At 43.9% G+C, this 21,255-nt stretch overlaps 1 protein-coding gene across 2 annotated transcripts in view; it reads right to left on the bottom strand.

The window, feature by feature from the left end:
* Positions 1 to 19,856, bottom strand: part of LOC112232799 (neurogenic locus notch homolog protein 1-like) — a 58,779-nt gene extending 38,923 nt beyond the window's left edge. For both annotated transcript variants that reach the window (XM_042320470.1, XM_042320471.1), the window contains exons 1-3: positions 19,582 to 19,856; positions 18,304 to 18,385; positions 757 to 1,019 (exon numbers count right to left, since the gene is read on the bottom strand). In XM_042320470.1, coding sequence (XP_042176404.1) covers positions 757 to 1,019; positions 18,304 to 18,385; positions 19,582 to 19,639 — 403 coding nt within the window. In that variant the 5' untranslated portion in view covers positions 19,640 to 19,856. The remainder of the gene's footprint in view (positions 1 to 756; positions 1,020 to 18,303; positions 18,386 to 19,581) is intronic.
* Between the last annotated feature and the right edge of the window lie 1,399 nt (positions 19,857 to 21,255).

Below are 21,255 nucleotides of genomic sequence, written 5' to 3'. Positions count from 1 at the left end.
TTAGAGGGACGGCCAGGTCTTGGTAGATTTGCAGTGGTCTGATACTCCTTCCATTTCAATATTATCGCTTGCACAGTGCTCCTTGGGATGTTTAAAGCTTGGGAAATATTTTTGTATCCAAATCCAGCTTTAAACTTCTTCACAACAGTATCTCGGACCTGCCTGGTGTGTTCCTTGTTCTTCATGATGCTCTCTGCGCTTTTAACGGACCTCTGAGACTATCACAGTGCAGGTGCATTTATACGGAGACTTGATTACACACAGGTGGAATGTATTTATCATCATTAGTCATTTAGGTCAACTTTGGATGATTCAGAGATCCTCACTGAACTTCTGGAGAGAGTTTGCTGCACTGAGAGTAAAGGGGCTGAATAATTTTGCACGCCCAATTTTTCAGTTTTTGATTTGTTAAAAAAGTTTGAAATATCCAATAAATGTCGTTCCACTTCATGATTGTGTCCCACTTGTTGTTGATTCTTCACAAAAAAATACAGTTTTATATCTTTATGTTTGAAGCCTGAAATGTGGCAAAAGGTCGCAAAGTTCAAGGGGGCCGAATACTTTCGCAAGGCACTGTACATAGCTACTTGTACTTTAAGGAAAATAATGCCCTACGGTTAGTTGTAACCATGGTCAGTTTACATTTTTCAATGAACAGAAGACCAGTTAGTAATGCTATTTGTCACTACTAGAGTATGCAGTTTTTCCCTCCGGTATTCTGACTACATTGTGAGTAGTAAATATGACAGTGTTCACCTGACCAGCCAGGGGGACATCTACACTTGTACTCTCTGAGGTTGACCAGATCGCAGGTGCCACCGTTCCGGCAGGGAGAGCTGAGACAAGCGTTGTCGATTGGCGTCAGACACAGGCGGTCCGTGAAGCCCGGTTGGCAGGAACACGTGGAGTCCACTGAGTTCCCACGGGGTACCGTGTGACACGAGCCACCATTTTTACACGGAGAGGAGATGCAAGGGTCCCGGTGCTGACACTTGCTCCCTACGAATCCATCCCGACACCTGGAGAGAGAGAGAGAGAGAGAGAGAGAGAGAGAGAGAGAGAGAGAAGAGAGAGAGAGAGAGAGAGAGAGAGGGGGGCAGTATGTGTCACCATTAATGGTTTAGGGAAAGTTGTATTCAACAGGTGAGGACTGACAACAACACTTTACTGCTTTCACCTGTTTTCAGAGGTCAGTGCAAACAAGGACAGGAAGACACTTTAGGCAATTGAGATTTCCCTACTGTGTGCTCATCAATATACATCTCCAGCAGCCTGGGAAACAGCCTCAGCCTGAAACTAACTAAGTAAGTAAAGAACTAACTAATCCCTGCTCACTGTGAAAGACACCCAGAGGGCTCAGACAGGAGGATGCTGTCTCTCTTTCTGTCCTGACCACTGTTTTAACAACACGGCAACATAGCCATGAGAACTATGCAGAAAAACCGCACATTTGCCTTTTCACTCTCGTCCTCTCAGACAATGAGTTAGGCCATAAACCACAGCAACTCCAGGACATGGGGGGCAGGGGGTGGGACTGCAAACGGTTCCCAGAGTGGAGAGGGGGAGAGAGAGAGAGCGAGGCAGAGAGGAAGAGGCGCGGGAGGGATAAAGAGAGAGAGAGAGAGAGAGAGAGAGAGAGAGAGAGAGAGAGAGAGAGAGAGAGAGAGAGAAAGGAAGAGGAAGAAAGGGAGAGTGAGTGGGGGCTGTCAGGTCAGTGGGGATGGATTCACACATTTACTATTACAATGAGATGGCTTGGAGAGTCCCCAGAGGCTAAGCAAACTACACTCCCATCCAAGGGCCAAACAGCGTGCACACACACACACACACGCACGTGCGCAATGCACATACACACACACACACACATACCCACACACACACTCACACAATCACACAGGTGGCCAGAGAGGTTAGTTGGGTCAGTGAGGTGATCAGGGAGGTTACCAACTGTTCAACAGATCAGTCATGTCAGAGTCAGCTGAAAGAGATAACCCACCACCTTCAGTTTGGAACCTCACTGCTTCAACATGCTCCTATTTGTCATCCAGAGGGTTTCTGTACTGCTTCCCAAAGGGCTGAAGGGTGGGGGTTGGTCATTATGGATAGACTAACTCCATTTATCAATAGTACACAATAACATTGAGCTGGACACTGACAATAATGGTAATCCAGTCTCATTTTTTGACATAAAAAGTTGTCCACCATGGCACCAATCAACAGCTCTCTCAATCAACACCAATCAACAGAAATATGCTCCACTCCACTCCTTTGTTTCAGTGCTCTAAGGACAAGGCAGTGTCTATACAATTCTTTAAACTCAGAGCTAACATCATGGATACTTAAAAGCAGTGTGCCCCAACCTCAACTCTCTCTCTCTCTCTCTGAGACAAGGGACACAGAGCGAGCACTGTAAACTCTATCATGAACCACACAGACACTTTTGATATCAGTTATTCTCCTAGCGAAGCTTTCGCTAATTCCTTGTCAATTCCCCCAAGGCAAAACATGAAAACAATACCAAACATTCCCAAACAAGCTAAGTCCTTCCTATTGGAGGTTGTTGCGTTTTTGTTTTATAGTTGCAACTAGGATTGCATTTATTTAAATATATAATACCTGTTGATTACAGCTACTGTGTGTCACTGATTACATAGTGTTACGCCTCAGCAACATTTTAATATAGTTAAAAGTTCTCACTCCAAAATACCATTATAGAGTTGTCTATTAGTATTAGCCCTGGGGGGCTGGCTAAATCACATCCCCAAACATTCCCAGGGGGCCGTTGGATGTGTGAGCGAGAAGACTGAGGGCCTGGGGCCAAGCAGAGGCCCCTGTGGGGACAGACATTTGTTTAGACAGGGTTTCTCTCTCACAGGATTAGGGTGACCAGGGAAAGAAAACATCACATGCTAGGCTGGGCGCTAGCTACACAAACATTAAGGATCCGATGGCATGTCACTCTGCTTTAATAATGCTAGGCTGAGCAACCTTTCCAGACACTGGGATAAACCATGGAATCACCCCTCTTTGGTTACAATGAGCATGTTTGTTAGGATGTTTTTTTCTCCAGAGATAGAAAAGGCCATCTACCAAAGTCCCATCATTGCCATATGCTATATTAGGACTATTCTAAATCACTCATCTAAACATGGTCCCGTTTATTATGCTGTGGAGAGAAGAATTAATCCTCAATTCATCCCTATTCTCTATAGTTTTTATCCTGCTTTCATTTTTCAGATAATTCACATAATTTGCTATCTTTTTTTAATTATGACAGAGATGTATAAGAATGCAGAAGCATTCCGCCAGGCAGCAATGCAATGCAATTCTGAAATAGTGGGAGTCTATAAGGCAACCCTTGTCACGATCGTCACCAAGGAAATGACCGGACCAAGGTGCAGCGTGGTAAGCGTACATTCTTTTATTTTAAATGTCGCCAACAAAAACAATAAACAACAAAACGAACGTGAAGCTCTGTAAGGCTATACATGCCACTAACAAAGACAACAACCCACAAATGAGAAAATGAAAAAATGCTGCCTAAGTATGATTTCCAATCAGAGACAACGATAGACAGCTGTCCCTGATTGAGAATCATACCCGGCCAAAAACAAAGAACAAGAAAGCATAGACTTTCCCACCCGAGTCATACCCTGACCAAACAAACATAGAGAATAAAAGGATTCTACGGTCAGGGCGTGACAACCCGGGTCTCCCATAAAGGAGGACAGAGCAGACACAGTGGGTGCCTGGTTCTGGGGTTGTGAGGCTGGGCATGCGTTGCTCTCTGGGCCATCGTTCCCAAAAGGCTGCAGTCAAGGAGCAGGTGCGCATGTTAATGAGGAGACGGCAGCTGCTGCCTAACCACCGCTCACTCCCCCCTCCCTCCCTCCACCCCCCTGTTTCTGCACCCTCTGTGCCCATCTTCTTCCCTCCGTACCTCCATCCCCCGTCCCCAGGAGAATAGCTAGAGCCTTGGCTGCGGGTGTCTGAATGCCCCCCTACTCCCCAGCCCTGGAGGGGGATAGGATGAGAGGCCCCATTGTTTCTCCTCCCCATTCAGACCTGACCACAGGCAGGCCAGGAGCCTCCAAGTTGAGAGTGTGCATTGAGCTGTTAAACCTTCTCCTTTCTGTTCCTTCTTCCCTCCGCCCTGCTCTCTCTCACACTCACTTTTTCTGGTCCTCCATTCGGCCTTCTTTTCATTTCCTCTCACTCACACCTCCTTCATGATCTTCTTCTTCTCTCTCTCTCTCTCTCTCTCTCTCTCTCTTTCTCTCTCTCTCTCTCTCTCTCTCTCTTTTCATGGCATCCATAGGGTTGTCTGGTTTTGTAAGCCACCATATTAGGATTTATGAGTCTCTCTCAACTGGGTCTTTGCTCCGAACTCCTCAAAGTCTGAGTCTGAGTGAAAGAGGATCCTAGAAGTGGAATTTTAAAAACAAACCCGAAACACACTTGAAAGACGCAGAGAGACAAACAAAAGCTGTCTGAAAAAAAGGAAATTGGAACTGTTTTTTTTGAGGGGGGACTGAGAAGGTTGCTGGTTGGAAGGAATGTTGGTGTTTACTATAAAAAAAAGCTTTCCCCTGTCTCCTGAATCTCTTGACTGCAGTCCTCAATGGAGGCTTCTGGCAACCTCACTTTACAGGGCTCCACAAAACCTCACACCAGGTTTGAAACGGGGCCCAGACCTGCGCGTTCACACAAACATAGCAACGTCTCTCACACATGCACGCACACACACACACACACACACACACACACTCACACTCACACACTCACACACTCACACACACTCACACACACACTCACACACACTCACTCACACACACACACACACACACACACACACACACACACACACACACACACTCACACACACACACACACACACACACACACACACACACACACACACACACACACACACACACACACACACACACACACACACACACACACAGAGGCCTAGAGAGCTGCCGTTTCTTACAACACAGCCCCCTGTCTCACACTGGGGCTTCAAAGACAAATACATAAAGCACCCTCTCCCCTGCCTCGGTCCACGTGGCCCCGCTGCTCAAACACACTGTAGCATTGGCATTTGCACAGAGTCAACCTCAACGCGCGCTATCCAAGAATGCTAAAAGTTCTCTCTTTAACTTAGCGAGAAGTCGACAAATACGCTGTCAGCACAAAATCCGTTTTACAGGACACACACGGCTAACCGTCTTAATGCCTCACACAGACTATAAAAGGGCAAAACAAAAGACACTCAACTAACTCTTTTATGGAGTCTTTAGTTTGCACCACTCAGAACAAACAGTGAAAGGCAGCTGCTGCTGCTACAACAGACTCCTGGCTGCGTCATCTAGAGCTCACTAATCTCGACAGCAGGTAAACCTTCTGCTCGAAAGTGAAATAAAGAAGAGCTGAAAAGAGGAGAGGAATCAGAAGCTGTTCAAATATCAGGTGTGCGGCGTGCCTGAGTGATGTTGCATAACAGGAGAACAGGAGGCTCTCTAGTCAGGCTGATGCTGTTGTTGTTGTCCTTTCACTGTTGTGCCTCCCTCCCTCTGTGCCCCAGTAGCCTCCATTGTCCTGCTGGGATTTATTATCTTCCTGGCCACCAGTAGCCCGTGGCAAAAGATCTCTCTCTGTGCGTGTGTGTGTCATTGATGCAGTGTGCATCAGGCGGCTCAGGATCAGCCCAGGCCGGCAGCAGATGTTGTCATGACACCTGACCTCGGGAGCAGACACCACTCTGGGGGTTTCCCCACTGTTGGGCCAATCTGCCATCTGTCACACTCTGAAGTCGCTATGCACAGAAAGGCACTGCGGCTTTGAAGACAGACGGGCACACAGGCTTACACATGCACACACAGGCGTACAAACACACACACAGAGGCGTACAGGCTTCAGTCTCCCACTTGCCTGCTGTTGTGGCCTACCTCTGGACCTATCAGGGCTGTGCTTTGTTTCAATAGATCCTATGACAGCCATGAAGCCCCTCTATGTTACCCATTCTACAGTATCGTACTGTAGTTTCTCTAGAGGGGAAAACAGACCAAGCAGACGAATGGTAATGAGCAGAGAGTGGCTGTCCTATCGCATCTGAACCCCGAACATCAGTCGTCACTTTCTATTCATTTCCTGACAATTCTACATGTTGAATGCTTGAATCGCCAACCTGGTCGACCCCCAACAGGTGATGTACTGCGCAAGGAGGATGTTTTGGTTGGTCTGTCGGTGGTGTAAGAGAAAAGGAACACTTAAACTGTTCTAATTTAATTTCATAACAACACCACATATTACTTGAACCTCTTCTTTTTCAGATTTCAACACAGTGTACTGAGTAAGTGACAAACTGTTCAATTTTGGGCCTCGAACTAATCAAGTGATTTTTTTACAAAATGTCTCTCCTTTATATGCCTCCACTTCTTTCTCTTTATGGCACTAAACTGCCTTCAGCCTGGAGTCAAACTGTGCCAGGAACACTCTATTCCCCTGCATCACTTCTCTCCACTCTCTTTTCCAGGCTGTTTGGTGTCTGTGCCTCTGCTAAAGTATCCTTTCGTCTTCACTGATCTGTTTAAAAGCACTCCCTGGGGCCTGCTTTTGTACTGTGCCTCAGCCCCTCTCTCTCTAATCGTGCACATGAGAGCTGACCTTCCCAGCCCAAATCTGTTAGTGTTTATTAGAGGCCTGTTTATTTGACCGCTCCCACAGGGACAGGGATACAACATAGAGCAGAGGCAGAAGGGGGACAGAGGAGGCAGGAGGACAACAAGGGAGGCAATAGGAGGGCAGGGGAGGCAGGTGAGACGAGGAGGATGAGGAAAGGTAGGCAGGAGGATTACAGGGGAGGCAGGAGGAAAAGGCAGGAGGAAAACAGGGGAGATAGGAGTTGGGGAGGCAGGATGAGGACAGTGGAGGAAGGAGGAAGACAAGGGAGACCGGAGGTGAACAGAGGAGGCAGGAAGAAGACATGGGAGGCAGGAGGAGGACAGGGGAGGCAAAGGGGAGGACAGAGGAGGCAAGAGAAAGACAGTAGAGGCAGGAGGACAGTAGAGCAGGAGGATATTGGGGAGGCAGGAGGAAGAGTGGAGGCAGGATGAGGACTGTGGAGGCAATAGGAGAACAAGGGAGGCAGGAGGTGGACAGTGGAGGCAGGAGAAGAACAGGGGAAGCAGGAGGAGGTCAGGGGAGGCAGGAGGAGGTCAGGGGAGGCAGGCCTCTGGGACTTCTGACTCATAGCTACCTTCTCCTAGTGACTGGTAGTGCTCACGAGCCAAAAGTGGTCCCTGAAAATTGCATACTACGTTATAAGTGTGCTGATATGTGCACCATGTCATTGCCCTCTCTCTCTCGCATTGCTGGTTGAACTCGAATCGCTAGGGGGCTGGCCCAGGTCGGGGGAAACATTTGGGAATGGCGCAGCACAGCTTCCAGAAAAACAATTGCTTTCAAACTAGGGATTTCATGGCTAATTAGGGGTAAGACAGTACTTCTGCTCATAGATTATGCATGTATGAAATACACATTGATACATCCAGTCCAAAGTGGGAGGTTTAAAAAATACTTAGTAGTCGACAAAGTTCCACAGCATGTCTTTAAGTGCTTAAAGGTGGCTGAAGGTGTGTGACATGGAAGCAGACCATGAGGTAGTTACTGTACAGAGCACACTGAGCTAAGTGCTGTGTTTGGTTGTGTACTACCTATGAGAAAATGAAGTCATTCTAATATATTTTGTGAAGTTTAGGTGATTTAAAAAAAAAGATGCCCTCGTTAGTTTAAACATGATTTCAGAATGTTTGTTGCTGTTTTAAAGGTCCTCATCACTCTATCCAGAAGAAAGCCATTAGTTTATGTTTTATGTTCTCTTTGTGGAAAGTATCCTGTGTGAGTATGTGTGTGAAAGATCATAGAACACCTGCCACTGTAAGGCACAAGTCTTCTGTTCAGAGTTGAATGGCAAAACCACAAGTAATCATGGGTATTATGGAGCGTGCTGCCTTGTGGGTAATGTAAGTCCCTTTCAGTTGTTCTGTTATGATCCAGACAGGTGGTCGGGTTCAAATACACCAATTGAGGAAATGTTCCTCTAAAATGTTCTATCCTGCCCCGCTACACATGTACAACTGAGTGGCTGTCACTCATATTAGCCGGTGATCAAAGTTTATGTGATTTTTCTTGGCATGTGTCACCCCTCCGGTACAAATATCTCTAATCCCCAACATCAAGTCACTACAATCAGTCAGAACAGAATAGAATAGAACAGTTAGAGGCTCAGCTCAGCCTCTCTTTCTCTCCACTGAGGTATGTGCTAAAGGAAAGCTGACTCCGCCCCCGGCGGCCCATGAAAGCACAGGGTAAAACCATTAGAATGAAATCACTTTTTGACAGCACCCTTTTTTATTTGAATGAAACCTTCCATACATACAGTATTTGCCCAATGTAGAAGTGGTCAGAAAGTCACTTTTTGGACCTGAATGCCAAAACATTCAAGAGATAAAAGGTGCTCAAAGTTGTCCCATTTTGCATACCCCACCATACCATGAGATATCCATGTCTTCATCACTGGAAAAGATCAACGGTTGAGATTGATACTTAAAAGCGTACAAACAGGGTTTTCAAACTATTTTATAATTTCAGGTGGGAAAAAATGACTTTTTTTTCAAGAAATAAACTAATCTTTTCCAGTGATGGTACGGTGGGTTATGCACAATGGGTCAACTTTGAGCACCTTTATCTCCTGAATGTTTTGGCATTCAGGTCCAAAAAGTCCCTTACTGACCACTTCTATGGAACGTGTTGTTTAAATCAAAAGGGATGCTGTCAAAAAGTGATTCAAAATGGATTTACCCCACACGACCCTGTGTGATGATATGATCACATGCAATACAGCACCTTTTCTTTCCCCAGTCCTTTCCTATTTTCTGAATGAAAGGATGGGTGGTGGTGGGGGGGGGGACTAAGAGTCAGGGACTCATCTGCCCCGTAGCAAACAGAGGATGTATTGAAGCATTCCTGGCCGGAGACAAGGGACGCTTTCATTCATGATGTACTGTGGTCAGTCACCACCACACCACACATGCCAGGGAATTAATTGACCTGCTTCTTATTTAACTTCAGTCAGAGATAGTTTTAACACACATGTAGCTAGGCAATCTAGCTAGCTATTCTGAAGGGAATTCAATAAAGCCTGGACAGAAACTTGAGAGATTGATTATCTGAGGTTATATCAGTTCCAGGTCTTTGAATACAGTGCCTGCAGAATATAATCTGTCATAGAAGCCTCTGCCTCAGGCGCTAACTGGGCTATTTCTGTCTGTCTGAAGGAAGGGTTACTGGCTGTTACTGAAGAATACTTATTTCACCAGCCAGGCTCATAGGCAGCGCTCCAATTACTGAAGCCTCAATTTAGCTAACATGCTCACAAGCTGGAGACTCTGCTGTGACATATTGGAGTGGCCGGAGGGAGACAGGCTGTTACTGCAGATAACTTATCTCATCAGGCAAAGTAGTGCACTACATAGAAAATACGGTTCATGGGTCCTTGTCAAAAGTAGTGCACTACATAGGAAATAGGGTCCATGGGTCCTGGTTAAAAGGAGTGCACTACATAGGGATTAGGGTCCCATTTTGGACACAACTAGAGTGATTAGGTCTATCTACAGTACAGGACAGGTTGGTGAGTGACAGGCAGCCAGCCATATTGCCCAATATGCCCCAGCCCAGTTTCATCCATACCACATCACCTCCAAATCTTACCTCTCCAGTGAGGGACTAAGCCCTCGTTTGAAGTGCAAGAGGTCACGTGAATCACTGCATCAATGGCCTGTCAAAAAAAACTAAGTTGTTTTGAGCAGTCTCTTCTGTTTGCCTGCCGACTGACTGAGGTATGTGAACTCTGGGCATGGCAGCCCTCTCCGGACCATCGATCGCTCATCTCTCTGTCTGAGGCTCGGAGGCTAAGCCCCTTGATTCTAGCCATCCCAGATAGGGTTTCATATTTTCCAGGTATTTTACAAATGTTCCATCCCGAGAATAAATCACTTTTCTCCCGGGTAACACAGAATTTCTCGCCCAAACCAGAAGTGTCATTCTAACTCATAAATATTTCTGGATTTGATTAGAGCTTACATTAAAGACATTTTATGAGACAAACCTAAAAAAGCCCAAATGATTGTGTTGTTATCCAATACATAGCCTCTGATATATAGACTAGTGCACATTATGCATAACAGAAAAACTTAAAAGCCCAAAGATGCAGCTATGCTCTCCTGGGTAAATAAATGAAACATGCTCCAGTAAGCTAATATTTTTGAGTGTGGACTGTATTACCGTACTGTATTATACTGTAGCATATGGGATGGAATTACACACCTCGTTCAAACCATGCAGCTGGGAGAGAACATGTGATCCTAATGCACGACATGCAGCCTACAAAGTTACAATTATTGACTAGCATTTTTTATACAGTTGAAGTCAGAAATGTCCATTGCTCGTGTTTCTTGGCCCAAGCAAGTCTCTTCTTCTCATTGGTGTCCTTTAGTAGTGGTTTCTTTGCAGCAATTCAACTACGAATAAAAGAATAAGAGCACCTCCTCCCAGCTACCCACTGCACTGAGGATAGGAAACACTGTCACCACCGATAAATCCACGATAATTGAGAATTTCAATAAGCATTTTTATACGGCTGGCCATGCTTTCCACCTGGCCACCCCTACCCTAGTCAGCAGCCCTGCACCCCCCAAAGCAACTTGCCTAAGCCTCCCCTTTCTCCTTCAAATCCAGATAGCTGATGTTCAGAAAGAGCTGCAAAACCTGGACCCCTACAAATCAGCAGAGCTAGACAATCTGGACCCTATCTTCCTAAAATTATCAGCCAAAATTGTTGCAGCCCCTATTACTAGCCTGTTCAACCTCTCTTCCGTATCGTCTGAGATCCCCAAAGATTGGAAAGCTGCCGCCGTCATCCCCCTTTTCAAAGGGGGAGACACTCTAGACCCAAACTGCTACAAACCTATATCTATCCTACCCTGCCTTTCTAAGGTCTTCGAAAGTCAAGTTAACAAACAGATCACCGACCATTTTGTATCCCACCGTACCTTCTCCGCTATGCAATCTGGTTTCAGAGCTGGTCATGGGTGCACCTCAGCCACGCTCAAGGTCCTAAACAATATCATAACCTCCATCGATAAGAGAAAATACCGTGCAGCTGTATTCATAAACCTAGCCAAGGCTTTCGACTCTGTCAATCACCACATTCTTATCAGCAGATTCAACAGACTTGGTTTCTCAAATGACTGTCTCGCCTGGTTCCCCAACTACTTCTCAGACAGAATTCAGTGTGTCAAATCGGGGGGCCTGTTGTCCGGACCTCTGGCAATCTCTATGGGGGTGCCACAGGGTTCAATTCTGGGGCCAACTCTTTTCTCTGTATACATCAATGATGTCGCTCTTGCTGCTGGTGATTCTCTGATCCACCTCTACGCAGACGACACAATTCTGTATACTTCTGGCCTTTCTTTGGACACTGTGTTAACTAACCTCCAGATGAGCTTCAATGTCATACAACTCTACTTCCATGGCCTCCAACTGCTCTTAAATGCAAGTAAAACTAAATGCATGCTCTTCAACCAATCGTTATCAGCACCTGCCCGCCCATCCAGCATCACTACTCTGGACGGTTCTGACTTAGAATATGTGGACATCTACAAATACCTATGTGTCTGGTTAGACTGTAAACTCTCCTTCCAGTCTCATATTAAGCATCTCCGATCCAAAATTAAATCTAGAATCGGCTTCATATTTCGCAACAAAGCATCCTTCACTCATGCTGCCAAACATACCCTCGTAAAACTGACTATCCTATCGATCCTTGACTTCGGCGATGTCATTTACAAAATAGCCTCCAACACTCTACTCAGCACATTGGATGCAGTCTATCACAGTGCCATCCGTTTTGTCTCCAAAGCCCCATATACTACCCACCACTGTGACCTGTATCGTCCTGTTGGCTGGCCCTCGCTACATATTCGTCACCAAACCCACTAGCTCCAGGTCATCTATAAGTCTCTGCTAGGTAAAGCCCCACCTTATCTCAGCTCACTGGTTACCATAACAGCACCCACCCGCAGTACGCGCTCCAGCAGGTATATTTCACTGGTCATCCCCAAAGCAAATTCCTCCTTTGGCCTGCCTTTTTCTATTTCTTTGTTGGCCTGGTATGGTTCCCAATCAGAAGCAACTGTCTATCGTTGTCTCTGATTGGGGATCATACTTAGGCAGCCTTTTCCACCTTTAGTTTGTGGGATCTTGTTTGTGTGCACTGCATGTAGCTTTACGTTTGTTTTTGTATTTTGTTTTTTCGGTGTCATTTAAATAAATGTCAAATGTACGCCTACCACGCTGCACCTTGGTCCAATCCATCTCTAAACGATCGTGACAATTTGGGCTGTAATTTCTGAGGCTGGCAACTCTAATGAACTTATCCTCTGCAGCAGAGGTAACTCTGGGTATTCCTTTCCTGTGGCGGTCATCATGAGAGCCAGTTTCATCATAGCTCTTGATGATTTTTGCAACTGCACTTGAAGAAATTTTCTAAGTTCTTGAAATGTTCCTCATTTACTGACCTTCATGTCTTAAAGTAATGATGGACGGTCATTTCTCTTTGCTTTTTTGTGCTGTTCTTGCCATAATATGGACTTGGTCTTTTATCAAATAGGCTATCTTCTGTATACCACCCCTACCTTGTCACAACACAACTGATATGCTCAAATGCATTAAGAAGGAAAGAAATTCAACAAATTAACTTTTAACAAGGCACACCTGTCAATTGAAATGCATTCCAGGTGACTACCTCATGAAGCTGGTTGAGAGAATGCCAAGAGTGTGCAAAGCTGTCATCAAGGCAATGGGTGGCTACTTTGAAGAATCTCACATTTGTTTATCACTTTTTTAGTTGCCACATGATTTCATATGTGTTATTTCATAGTTTTGATGTCTTCACTATTATTCTACAATGTAGAGAATAGTAAATATAAAGAAAAACCCTTGAATAAGTAGGTGTGTCCAAACTTTTGACCTTTACTGTATACAATATATATCTTGAACATGATTATCTATTTTGGATGCAATTTGAATGGAATTGATGGAGAGAGAGAAAGACCGCGAAAGATTGCTCACATGCACACTGATTTAAAGCAACGATTCAAGTGATTGGCTGTTTTAAAACTCTGCAGCTGCAATAAATAAAAATAAAAACATCTTTACAATTAAAAATTGAGGTGACCCCCCCCAAAAGCCAGATGGAGATGTGTAAATTAGATGAGCATTCAGTTCATATATTACTGTAGCATAGGCTATGCTGCAGCAATGTAGGCCTACCTGTCACGAGAAAAAAAGCTACCATGATGAGATGATACATGCATTGTAAACTGAGCTCCGTATTGAGATGCACCGTCTGTCCCCACCCTGAGCGTTGATGATTGATCATACAGAGAGGAGAAAGAAGGCCGTAGAGAATCAGATTTAGACATTGCATATAATTTAGCAGTTTAATTTCAGGTCATACTGTTCATAGAAATAACTTATTCGAATTGACTGGTTTCTCGCAGTTAAATCCCACAGCCTCGCCAGGATCGTGGATCATATCTCTCTCTCTCCTAGCTCTGCTTGGCTCTACACTGCACTGCTTTCTGTTACTGTCATGTCATCCTGCAAGATGAAAGGCCTCCTTCAAGGCCTCAGAGATAAACTACCCTGGCCTGCACTGATCCCGGTGGCTCTCATTCGCCAGTCCAGATATTGGGTTGGGCCGCGGTACTAGTAGGCATCCCTGCAGTACTACAGTGCCTTGCGAAAGTATTCGGCCCCTTGAACTTTGCAACCTTTTGCCACATTTCAGGCTTGAAACATAAAGATATAAAACTGTATTTTTTTGTGAAGAATCAACAACAAGTGGGACACAATCATGAAGTGGAACGACATTTATTGGATATTTCAAACTTTTTTAACAAATCAAAAACTGAAAAATTGGGCGTGCAAAATTATTCAGCCCCCTTAAGTTAATACTTTGTAGCGCCACCTTTTGCTGCGATTACAGCTGTAAGTCGCTTGGGGTATGTCTCTATCAGTTTTGCACATCGAGAGACTGAAATGTTTTCCCATTCCTCCTTGCAAAACAGCTCAAGCTCAGTGAGGTTGGATGGAGAGCATTTGTGAACAGCAGTTTTCAGTTCTTTCCACAGATTCTCGATTGGATTCAGGTCTGGACTTTGACTTGGCCATTCTAACACCTGGATATGTTTATTTTTGAACCATTCCATTGTAGATTTTGCTTTATGTTTTGGATCATTGTCTTGTTGGAAGACAAATCTCTGTCCCAGTCTCAGGTCTTTTGCAGACTCCATCAGGTTTTCTTCCAGAATGGTCCTGTATTTGGCTCCATCCATCTTCCCATCAATTTTAACCATCTTCCCTGTCCCTGCTGAAGAGAAGCAGGCCCAAACCATGATGCTGCCACCACCATGTTTGACAGTGGGGATGGTGTGTTCAGGGTGATGGGCTGTGTTGCTTTTACGCCAAACATAACGTTTTGCATTGTTGCCAAAAAGTTCAATTTTGGTTTTATCTGACCAGAGCACCTTCTTCCACATGTTTGGTGTGTCTCCCAGGTGGCTTGTGGCAAACTTTAAACAACACTTTTTATGGATATCTTTAAGAAATGGCTTTCTTCTTGCCACTCTTCCATAAAGGCCAGATTTGTGCAATATACGACTGATTGTTGTCCTATGGACAGAGTCTCCCACCTCAGCTGTAGATCTCTGCAGTTCATCCAGAGTGATCATGGGCCTCTTGGCTGCATCTCTGATCAGTCTTCTCCTTGTATGAGCTGAAAGTTTAGAGGGACGGCCAGGTCTTGGTAGATTTGCAGTGGTCTGATACTCCTTCCATTTCAATATTATCGCTTGCACAGTGCTCCTTGGGATGTTTAAAGCTTGGGAAATCTTTTTGTATCCAAATCCGGCTTTAAACTTCTTCACAACAGTATCTCGGACCTGCCTGGTGTGTTCCTTGTTCTTCATGATGCTCTCTGCGCTTTTAACGGACCTCTGAGACTATCACAGTGCATTTATACGGAGACTTGATTACACACAGGTGGATTGTATTTATCATCATTAGTCATTTAGGTCAACATTGGATCATTCAGAGATCCTCACTGAACTTCTGGAGAGAGTTTGCTGCACTGAAAGTAAAGGGGCTGAATAATTTTGCACGCCCAATTTTTCAGTTTTTGATTTGTTAAAAAAGTTTGAAATATCCAATAAATGTCGTTCCACTTCATGATTGTGTCCCACTTGTTGTTGAGTCTTCACAAAAAATACAGTTTTATATCTTTATGTTTGAAGCCTGAAATGTGGCAAAAGGTCGCAAAGTTCAAGGGGGCCGAATACTTTCGCAAGGCACTGTATATAAAACTGAAGGATTGGATGGGACTTGACCTGGGAATCCCACTTGTCTTGACTTCAGAGTGACATGGTTTTATTTGAGGTGAAGGAACGTTGTAATCCTGTTAGGAATGGAAACGTGGCAGTGGAAAGACACTTTCTGTCTGCTCAGGAGGGAGTTTCATGGAGACCATCATAGAATGTAGCTCATATCATTGAGTGGGTTAGACAGGCTGTAACACAGACAGACACCACCACACCTCACCACACCCAACTCTCTCTCTCTGTGAGCATCTCATTAAACATCCAACATAAGGCCTTTGGTATACAGTAAAGCAGGCCGATATGGGGGAAAAATCCATATTACGATAAATTGCTTGAATTGATGCGATAACGATAAATAGAACAATACGTTTATAACATGAATGTGCCCCACAGTCTTTTACAATTATCCTTTAAACTACTACAATTAGTTTGATGGTTGTAGCTACCAACTGTCCCATTAACAATCACCCATATTAGAAATGTATTTCATTTCAAAGTTCACGTTTCTCTAGCATAGGATACTTATTGTAATGAACGATATCAGCCAAATGCCTGTGATAAGTGTATGGTCGGTATCGTCCCAGCTCTAGCCTAGAGTACCTCGTGGGTTGATGGGTCATTCATTACACCTAACTCATAACATGAAAAGGCATCATGTCAATTATCTGCAGAACCCATCTGGATGTGGTTAGTCCATCCAGGCATTCACTTATACTGTATTATTTTCCCACAACGCTCACAACATTTGTCAACAATTCAGTAGGACCTGCCACATAATTCTTCCATTTTGAAAAGACACTGGTGAGAAATGCATGTTGAAGATTAAATTGTTATGGAAAGAAACAAGCGCTGTTAACATTAGGCCACAGTATTAGTATTAGATCAATCTGATAGGGTGCACTTAGCTTACTCCGCCAAATGTTCCCGTTTCAGGCACTTTTTCACATCACTGCACTGTTTAAAGTTTGTCAAAACCCTGTGTAAAGGCCCAGTGCAGTCAAAAATACGTTTCCTGTGTTTTATATCATATTGTACAACAGCTGAAATGAACATTGTAAAAGTGTGAAAACATTGGATCAGTGTTATTTCCTGATAGTTGCTGGATGAAAATACAATCTACACAGGACCTTCTAATCAGCAGGTTTGCATGTGCGGGAGTTTCGGCTTTCCATGGTGACATCACCATGCGGTAAATTGGTTAATAGACCAATAAGAAAGAGAGTTTCAAGCCTTTCTGCCAATAACAGCTAGTTTTCAGTTTTCTCCCTCTCCACTCAGACCACTCCCAGACAGTCCTAGCAAAATTGGTTGAGAAAAAAATGTTGGGCTAAAAGCTATTTGTGCCCATTTTAATGGAAATCTTTTACAGCAAGCCACTTAATTGTTTCCCAGAAATGATTTGATATTGATATAAAAATGGCTGCATTGGGCCTTTAAAATTTGTCCAAACATACTGTATATCCATAAACAAACAGCATTTCCAGCAATGAACACTAGAGAAGACACAACCTCTGACCTCTGCCTGCACATTTCAGACACATTGTGGGATTGTCAACTCTTGTTACTACGTAATAATAATTTAAAAAATAAGCATAGTACACAAAATTAGACATAGTAAAAAACTCAATCCCTCTCAAAAAAACATGGTGCTCCATCACAATCTCCATTTTTAACTAAAAGAGTATGAGGACAGTGAGAGGCACAATGATGACTATGTGGCCCAACAAGAGGGTTCTGCCAGACAGAATTAAGATGTGGCCGAGAGCCAAAATGGCTGCCTGGGCATGCAGGAGCCAAGCGCCGATCCGGCCGGCCTGATTGAGCTGCCGCACCAGCCCAGCTTCACCACACTCCACTGCAGCTCAGTAAGACGACACTGGCACTCCAATGCCACGCTAGAAACAGAGCCAATGTTCAGGTAGCCTTAATGGAACAGGGGGTAAGAGGGTTCAGCAGACAATAGAAGTTTTATGTGTCGGTGATGTAGAAGAGCTACTCAACACTTTGTATAGAACTGCTCATTTCACTTTCAAAAACAGTGAATAACAACAACAACATTAGAACAACCTGAGATATGCATTACAACTTGTTTACTAACTTCCAGTTTCCTTACGTATCGGCTCCCAATTATGAAACCATCCAGTCTAATTATACTCTACTGCCATCTGTCCTTTGAAATCTCTCAGAGAGAGAGAGAGAGAAAGCCCATTCAACATCAACAGGGGGACAAAACCCTTGAGCAGGGGGAGGACAGAGGGAGTAGAGGGTAGGACGGGGGGAGAGGCAGTAGGTCAGGGGGGAGTAGGGAGTAGGACAGAGGCCGCAGCCAGCACTCTGGGAAGCCTCACCCAGATTAGTCACAGAGAATTAATCTGACTGGAGAACAATGGCCACCGAGCTTCTGGCAAAGCCCAGCTGTCGCTCCGTGAAAGAAAAGAGAAACAAGATTTTGGGCCCAGAGTGGGTGTCTCGAACATAGACTTCTGCTGGAGAGGGAGCCTGCATGCAGTAGCAGTGGGCAAAACTGGGCAGGCCACGAGACACACAGACACAGCAACCCCCAGTGCAGTCCTCATCAATAAGCCTGGGTTGTGTTTGCCTTCCAACAATAGGCATGTGCTGCTCTCTGAGAGAACTGAAAATGCAGTGAGCGGCCTATGGCGGGCCTCAGCTCAACACGGTTTAACAACTTATCACAAAAAGTTATGTCATTCACTAAATGATCTCTGGAATGTATACTATGTGTTTATACAGGCTGCAGGTGTTTCCCTCTAGTCAAATAATGGGATTTGAAACTTACTTGCACTCTCCATTTCCATCAGCTGTGGCCTCACACCTCCCCAGTTTCAAACACAACTCGGTGGACATAGAGCATCTTAAACCTGCAAACAGAATGTGTCAACACAACAACAACAGCACAATCCAAGTATAAATACTCATGTCTTCTTTCTATTTTCACATTTGAGGAGAAGATTTTCACATACAGCCATCACATTAACAAAATAACACCAAAGTGCTTTGTTAACTAAGCCATGAGTAATAAATTACAGAACTATCCCTCATGAAGGTGATTGTTTTGGCCCAGGTGTGACTACAGCCATCTTGAAGTGCAGTTTGTGGTGAATGGGAATTGACACAACACTGGTAGGTGCATTCTTCTTCCCTTTTCAGCTGTCCCATCGAATGTACTATATTTGGGGAGTAACATAGCGCTGCGAAAACGGTTCTGTGTAACTCGACTCAAAACTGCCCCAATGACCGAGGCTTGAGTTTTCATATTCCTGTGAAAAGTTATAGACTGAACAGTGAACTTTCTGGCAAACGCGTCACGCACAGCGAACCGTCTGTTGCAGCGTCTGTCTGGCACCAGGTTGGTCTGGCGCGAGCTGCGTCTGCGAGCCGAGAGTGCAACAGCTGTCTAGCGAGAGGCGCACGCACAATGAATACATCCACATGAAACGTATGGAGGAAATGGAAACAATATCCATGTGCAAATAAAACCTACATAGAAAGTATACGTTGGAACGACAATAAGTTATAACAGAGCAGTTATACATAAATCGTAATTGGTTATCAGTGCGTTGTGGGGGCTCAAATCACTGCAAATTAAGAAACTTTCTCACAATTGTCGGAGTCATGCATGAGACTACAACCAATATCAATATGTCTGATGTTGACAATGTGATGCCTGGCTATCTGTGAATACAAAGTAAACTTAAGATAGAAACAAAACGGAAGCTGAAGAAAAAAGAAGCACAACTAAAGAGGCAGTTTTTCCAAGTATTTCCCTTATGTCAAGCCATCCTCAAAGAGAGAAGCTGCCTTTGAAAAAACGCTTGGAGATCGAATGCAACAAGTGCAACGTTCTGAGATAGTTTTTTTTTTAAATCAGGTTTGCGACTTCTTCCTATTTGTTCCTGTCAGCATTTACTTTGCAATAATACGAGCGTATGTAAGTAAATTCGTGGAAAACATCTCCGTAATAGGCTAAATATATATATATATATGTTATATGTTTATGAATATTTACCCACTGTGTATCGAACCAAACATGGTTTAATATTATTATTGCCCTTACCTCGTGTTAGAACAATCAGCGACAACAGGAAAGTTAGTTTCACAAAGAAAGGATGCATTCCTTTTTTTCTGATTTAAAATTGATAAATAATTCCACCTGGAGTTATCATAGATCCTATTTTATTTTCCCCTTCGACAATTAAAAAAACGTCGAATTCATAATTTCATAGATCCAAAAAAGTAACCGTTTGCGGCGCGTCTCTGTGAACTCCGTAGTGTACATGCAATGTTGTCACTCCAGTTTCCAAGTTGTAAATGATTTGAGGGACTCAATTCTCAATTCCTCCATTCCCAATTCCACATCTAGGGGCGTTATCCTTCCGCGCCACAAAAGCCTTGTTCACATTGGCAGTTTGAAGTGACTCAATATTTGTTTTGTTTTTTAGAATCTGCTGTTTTTCCTTCAATCTGAACAGCCAAAAAGCACATGGAATCACATATGTAACAGACACATATATTATTTGAAATCATATAAAATACTGTATCTGTGCTTGATTATGCGTGCCTATTGCAATGGAACCAATAGAAAAGTTCAAAAAGTGCGCACCTTCGGAGGTGGTTTGAAATCAGATACACATTTGATTCCTGGCCATTGGACTTTTGTCTGAATGGTCAAATCTAATTGATTTGCTCTCAAGTGGTTTTTAGACTGTTATTTGGCATATTTTGTTGCTAGCTAGCTACTCTGTTGACAGTTTGTTGAGCTGTAGTGGTGAAGACCTGTGTTCCTTAGTTGGTAGAGTGTGGCACAATGCCAGAGTTGTGGGTTTGATTCCAATGGGGGACTAGTTTGAACAAATACTCAAATGTATGCACTCACTACTGTTGATTGTTTGCAAACAAATTAGTGAATGTACTAAATAGCTAGCCAAAAAGGATAGGTTTTGAAAGTTGGATAATCTTATCCTTTGAGGCTTTAAAGTGTTTTCACAGTATGATTTTGAGCATTCGAAGCAACTGGGATGTCCATGGCAGGCATTTTCTCACCTTAGCTTGCTGCATAGCTTCTGAGTGGTCAAGTTCTTTTTGTGTGCCCTGGGTGAGCGGAGTTTGCTCATTTTAGACCAATCCATTGATCCTTAAGTGAAATCTACACCCACCCAGTGCACCGGGCCATGCAAAACAAACTCCTCAAGGGATTATAGCCTGTCAGCAAATGACCGCTGTCTGAACACACTCATCCGATTTGGTCATTTGTAACTTGCTGTTTGGACAGTCAGTATTCCAAAACGGGTTTGAAAAACAACTGATTTGAGCATTAAGGTCTGCAGTGTGAACAAGTCATAGGCCTACTTCAACCATGACAACTATTCATTGTATCCAGAAAACTTTCTGAGGAGCAGTGGGAAAATACACGCACCCTATTTAAAGCCATCAAAATAACATATTTACAAACATTTTCTCCCTGCCGTTTCTTGTTAAATTGTAGGCTATTGCAATCACTGACAAAACAACACATAAATGAAAGCCACAGTATGTAGAATTCCCAGTAAGCCTAGGCTACTTTCTATTAATGGAAACCTAAATATAACAGAATGAATCCTCAATTAAACCAGGTGAATTAAACCAATTAACCCCTAGTTTGGAAGAATATGTATTTTGTTTTATGTATTGTATGTCTTATGTCATAACCAAATGATGTGAGGGATAATCAAGGAGGGGGTATGCGTTCACA

This window comes from Oncorhynchus tshawytscha, linkage group LG04 (assembly GCF_018296145.1).
Source record: "Oncorhynchus tshawytscha isolate Ot180627B linkage group LG04, Otsh_v2.0, whole genome shotgun sequence".
NCBI lineage: Eukaryota > Metazoa > Chordata > Actinopteri > Salmoniformes > Salmonidae > Oncorhynchus > Oncorhynchus tshawytscha.
The sequence above is the reverse complement of the archived record's forward strand: the minus strand, read 5'-3'. Positions and strand labels throughout refer to the sequence as shown.